Source organism: Myotis yumanensis, unplaced genomic scaffold (genome assembly GCF_028538775.1).
Source record: "Myotis yumanensis isolate MYYU_CA2020_CCGP unplaced genomic scaffold, mMyoYum1.0.hap1 SCAF_18, whole genome shotgun sequence".
NCBI lineage: Eukaryota > Metazoa > Chordata > Mammalia > Chiroptera > Vespertilionidae > Myotis > Myotis yumanensis.
In genome coordinates, this window is record NW_027223769.1 from 15,040,139 (window position 1) to 15,046,138 (window position 6,000).

The 6,000-nt window shown below is 49.0% G+C and overlaps 1 protein-coding gene across 1 annotated transcript in view; it reads left to right on the plus strand.

Moving 5' to 3' along the window:
* COTL1 (coactosin like F-actin binding protein 1) overlaps positions 1-5,743 on the plus strand; it is a 39,912-nt gene extending 34,169 nt beyond the window's left edge. The window contains exon 4 of the mRNA XM_070398629.1: positions 4,456-5,743. Coding sequence (XP_070254730.1) covers positions 4,456-4,566 — 111 coding nt within the window. The 3' untranslated portion in view covers positions 4,567-5,743. The remainder of the gene's footprint in view (positions 1-4,455) is intronic.
* Positions 5,744-6,000: the final 257 nt, after the last annotated feature.

Sequence of the window (6,000 nt, forward strand, 5' to 3'; positions counted from 1 at the left end):
TCCTGCTGTGGCAGAAAGGGAGAGACCCCGGTGCCTGGGAGCTGTGAGCCAGGGGCAGCATTCCTGGACATGACAGAGATCTTTCTAGAACCACAGGGGACAGTGTCCCCAGACAGGCACATGTTGCTTAGAATGTCTGACAGAGGGTTTAGACAGCTTTGATACGTTGCCGCGGAGGGCAGGACAGTCTGGAGCAGCCCAGGAAGTGGGTTGCAGGGGAGAGAGGACCCGAGAGAGACCAAGGCCAGGACCTGGGTCCCGCCCAGAGGCTGCCGTGTGTCCTGGGGGGAACTGATGCACCTCTGAGTCCCCATTGCTTCTCTAGCAAATGAGGGGGTGCATGTCAGGGTTTCAGAGGCTCGGCCCCATCCCCTCCCCTTTCTTTTTGTTAAACAAGGTATAACCTACATAGAGGAAATCACACAAATCTTCAGGTGTACAGATTGCTGAATTTTTGAATTTTCAAGTTTTGAATTTTTGTGCACCACCCAGGCCTAGACCTGGAACATTTCCAGCCCCCGGGGGGCCCGTCCGCGCCCACTCAGTCAGCTTCAGAGCTTTAGGGTTAATGTTCTTCCAGGCTCTTCTGTTCTGTCGAGACCTGCACTGTCACCGGCCACCTGTGGCTGCTGAGCACTTGAGAATTGGCTTGTCGCCATGGGCCACACGTGTCCAGTACCACCGGCCTTGTGAGACAGCGTGGGGGAAAGAATGTAGCCCACCTGGTTACTGCCTTTGTACATGGAGCACATGTTAACATAGCAACACTGTGAATATACAGGGTTAGATCAAACGCTAGTGCAGTTAATGCCATCTATTTCTCTCTCGCTTTTCTCAAAGGGGCCACTGGAAAATTTGAAATTCCCTCTGTGTTAGTGTTGTCCCGGGACCTGACAGTCCCCTTCCTAGTAGGGAACTGCCTCCCGGAGCAGGGCCTCCGCATCTGCCCAGCAGCCATTTGGTGGCCCTGGGAGAGTGCCGGGGACAGGGACACAGTGTGAGGTGTGAGGGCGGTAGGGGGTGGCCGTGCACTAAGCAGACGTGTCCTTGTGGTTTTCCACGTGGTTAAGTCCTTGCAGGCTCCTTCCGGTCTCGGCCTTGCCTCCAGGTCGGGGTCTGGCTGCCCACAGCGCCCATTGTGCTCGTTTTATAGCCCGCAGTGAAGCCCACGCCTGGGCTGCCGGGTCTCCCTTGCCAAGTCCGAGAGCGCGTTCTGCTGGAATTGGAGCGGGGAGAGGGTCTTTTGGAGTTGGGTTTCGGTCGACTCAGACCTTTCAGGGACTTTTTCCAGAGTCCACATCCCGAAGGGAAGAACCGTCTCCCCTTTGAGGTCTCTGGGGGTGCGTGAGCATCTGTGTGTATTGGGGGGAGGCCTGTGAGGCCTACGGGGACCACCTCCTGCCTGCCCTTCGGGTGCTGGTCCCCATAGTGGGGGTGCGTGAGGTTGCTTTTCTATGTGCTTTTGTTTGATAAAATAAGTTTTTGCTAATCTTTTGATTTTAAACACGTCTCTGATATGTAGCATAGGGTTTGGGGTGGCTTTTTTTTGTAGCTTGAGACAGCCTTTGTTACTGGGTAATTTTGTTCATTTACATTTATTGTTATGTTTTTATTAGATTCTGTTATCCTGTTTTGTTCCTTATTTTGGCCATAATTTGATTTCCCATATACTTGTGGCTTTAGGTTGGGCTGTGTTCTCTGTAGATTTCTTAGCCCTTATCAAACAAACTTCTCTTGAACCTGAATCTTGTAATGGCTAACAGACACAAGCAGGAGTGTTGGCGTTGCTTTAGATTGCCATATATAGCTATCACCGAACTGCCAGACTTTGAACTTCCTTCTACAGGCACCCTGAGCTGCTGGCTTCCTTCTCCTGGGCCTGCCCTCTGCCCCTCCCCCACGCCGCTGGGGCTCAGGGTTGAGAAACACATTCATTCTCAGTTCCTCTTTCTGGCTCCTACATCCAGCTCATGTGTTCACTCATGCTGATGACATACCCAGACCCCGAGCAGCACAGTAGGGAATAGAGAGGATATTTAGTCATCCTGAGATAGTTACACAATCTCTCCAAGCCCAGCTTGCTGGTCTCATCATAAGTGAGAAAATGTGTGAGGCAGTGCCTGGCACATACTAGTTGCTTGATAAATATTAACCTCCCCCTTCTCCCTCCCTGTTCATATTCTGAGTGGCTTGACCTGGCAAACAGTTTGTGTTGATACTGTAAAACTTGACCTTGAGTGCTCGCCTGGTTTAGCCATGCTTCTTGGAGGTGTGGTGACTTATTTTTGCATTCGTGTATTCTTTTAATTGAAGTAAAATTAATCACTTTAAAACATATAATTCAGTGGCATTTAGTACATTCACAGTGTTGTGCAACCACCACCTCTATCTGGTCCCCAAACATTTTCATCGTCCCCCCACCCCTCCAAAACCTCAAACCCATTAGCAGTCACTCCCTATTCCCTGTCCAGTCCCTGGCAGCCACTCATCCACTTTTTGTCTCTGGATTTGCCTTTTTTTTATGGACATTTTATATAAATGGAATTCTATACCATGTGGTCTTTCATGTCTGGCTTCTTTCATTTAGCGTATGGTTTTGAAGTTCACTTACGTTGTGGGATGGACCAGTACTTCGGTCCTTTCTTTGGCTGAATGATAACATTCCATTGTGTGGAGAGGTCATGTTTTGCTTATCCATTCATCTGTTGATGGACATTTGAATTGCTTCCACTTTCTGGCTGTTTTGAATAATGCTGCTGGGAATATTCATGTCTAAGTGTTTGTGTGGACATATGCTTTCATTTTTTTTTGGGTAGATCTCCAGGAGTGGAATTGTTGGGTCATATTAAAGGGTTTTAACAATTAAGTTTGCCGCCCTAGCCGGTTTGCCTCAGTGGATAGAGCATCAGCCTGCGGACTGAAGGGTCCCAGGTTCGATTCCGGTCAAGGGCATGTGCCTTGGTTGTGGGCTCTATCCCCAGTAGGGGCCATGCAGGAGGCAGCTGATCAATGATTCTCTCTCATTGATGTTTCTATCTCTCTCTCCTTCTCCCTTCCTCTCTAAGATAAATACTAGTAAAATTATATATTTTAAAAATTTTTTTAAAAAGAATTAAGTTTGCCAATGTGTGGCAGCATCTGGTACACACAGGTGCATAATAAATGGTGGTCATTGTTTACGTTATTTCCTTGTGGAATTTTTTTTTGTGGTTGAACTTTTGACCTTCAGACTTGTTATTTATATTTAGGTAAAATTTTCTGTGTCTGTCACCATCCTGAGATTGTTTTGTTTATTGAAGTCTTATGATCCACATAGTAAAATAACTATTGATTCCTCCTGGCTCAGAGTAATCTGATAAACCAGGTCACCTGCTTCACTCATTCATGCCACTAGTATTTACAGAGTACCTCATGTGTGCTAGGCCTGTGGGTTTTGGTGGTCGAAACTTGTGCACCCTAAGAGGGCAGAGTGACCTGCATGTAGCTTATCACTATAGCCCATCACATGGCATGGTGTTCATTAAATGAATGCAGGCAAGCCCCCTGCCCTCAAGTAACATACTTTATGCGTTCAGTGCCTGGGCTGATCACTCAGACCTGGGACCAGACGCCCTGCACCGTTATGACCAGGGACGCCTGAAGCTAGCTTATACCAGCTCATGAGAGCCAATCATGTGTCTCCTCCCAGCTCCATGTACAGTGATGTCATGTTGGTAGCTTGAAATCAACCACCGTGGGAATATTTACACCATGGAAATGGGCAAAAGCTACAAATCAGCCCTTCCCTTCTCTCCTAGTATTAAACATTTACCAGCACAACAGCCTGCCTTTCCAGCCTCATCTCCTATTATTCTCTTGGGCTGATCACTCAGCCAAGGAGGTCTGAGCAGTGATTTTTCACAGATGAGGCAACTGAGGCACAGAGTGTTGAAGGAACTTGTCCAAGGTAAAGAGCCAGAAAATGACGGAGCCAGAATTCAAACCCACATCTGACCTGGGCCCATCTCCATGGTCTTGGGACTGCACAGTAACTTGACTTTACCCATTTTCTTTCTTTTTTTTTTTTTTTTAAATATATTTTATTGATTTTTTACAGAGAGGAAGGGAGAGAGATAGAGAGTTAGAAACATCGATGAGAGAGGAACATCGATCAGCCGCCTCCTGCACATCCCCCACTGGGGATATGCCCGCAACCCAGGTACATGCCCCTGACCGGAATCGAACCCGGGACCCCTCAGTCCGCAGGCCGACGCTCTATCCACTGAGCCAAACCGGTTTCGGCTTTACCCATTTTCTTATCTCTAGTCATGTGTGTGGTTTATTTTCTGCCAAACCATTTATTTTTATCATTTCTTAGTATTTTAGGTGCAAAGACTTCCTGGTGTGTTGCCTGAGCAATGCTTAGTAGTAGATCTTGACCCTTCTTAACGGGGAACTCTTATTTTGTTCTTGCAGAATTTCGCTAAAGAGTTTGTGATCAGTGATCGGAAGGAGCTGGAGGAAGATTTCATCAAGAGCGAGCTCAAGAAGGCCGGGGGAGCCAATTATGACGCCCAGACGGAATAATCCAGCCCTCCCCCTGCCCCTTGCCAAAGTCATTTGCCTGCTCTCCAGGGGAGGGGACCGCAGCCTCTGCTACCAGCCCACCAGCCCACCAGGGAGAGGAGACGCAATGAGAGGCAACACCCGCCACCCTGTCTGCAACCCACTCCCCTTCCCTGCTTCCCTCATGAGTCCTGCTATGTCCTCTCTCTCGAAGCTCATGGAACATCTTTCTTTTCTCTTCTTTTCTCTCATCCCTCTCTTTCTTGTTCTGAAGAAAATCATTGTGATGCCAAGATCATGCACATCATCAGATCTGAGGCACCTCCTGTGGTGACCCCTTTCTCTTAGCCTGCCTGGCCTCCTCCGCCACCACCTCATGTTGCTTCTGGGCCAGTGCTGCCACCCCGGTTTTCCTTGGCTGGCCCGCCTGCTTCCCGCTGAGGAGGCAGCTGCGCCCGAGCCACATCATCCACGCGGCCTTCATCAGCACACGCACCCACCCACGTGTCAGGCTCAGACCTCAGTGTGCTCCCGGGCCCTCCCCCACCTCATTCAGAGTTGCCTAAGCTACAGAGATGGGGCTCGGCGGTGCAAAGCCCAGGCCTGACTCAGACCGAAGGAGGAGGGAGGAGATTTGCCTTAAAAGTTGCCTGGCATTAGCTTTGCCACAGGGTCTGCCCCCACCCTTTGGGCTGAAGTCTCGCTGTGGCAGGGAGTGGGGGCAGAGGTCTGAGCCCAGAGTAGATAGGAGTCTTTCAGGGTTAACTTCAGAGGCTCCCAAAGCGACCAGGACGTTAGGGAGAGAGGCCCGGGGTGCAGAACAGGAACTTCTGCAGAACTGGAACTGATTCTTCACTTTCAGGAAGGTCCTCTGCCGACAGCAGGGACAGCGCCGGCCGGGCGGCCTCTCTGCCACCTCGGCTGTGTGCGCAGCGGCCCGGCCCCGGGGGACCAGAACACCTGTGGTTTTAATCCCAAGCCTGCACCACACGTTCGAAGGATGATGTTTTTGTGTTTTTTTTTCAGAGAAAGATGAGATTGGGTTGGTTCTTCATGAGCACATTTTATATTGTTCTTTTTCTTTTTCTCTGCTCCTTTCATTTGGGGGGAGGAAGTCTGTGCTGTGTTGGGGTTGTGAAGAAAATCTGCACTCAAACAGTTTACAGAAATAAATGTTGTTTTTTGTTTTTCAAAAAAACCAATTTGTCTGATTTTCTTATAAAGTGTCTTTCTATCAAAGGAGGCCATTGTCATCTTCAGATTTAATAGGCATTTATGGAACTACTGAGGGCGAGACACATTCACATTGAAAATCTTATTTAATTTTTAACAAACAACTTAAGAGACTAAGTGACTCCCCAGAGGCCACCCAGCTAGAAAGAGGCAGAGCTGGGGTTTGAATCTAGGTCTCCTGGTGCCTGTGCTGAAGCTCGTGGGGGCGTGGGGAGGCCCTGG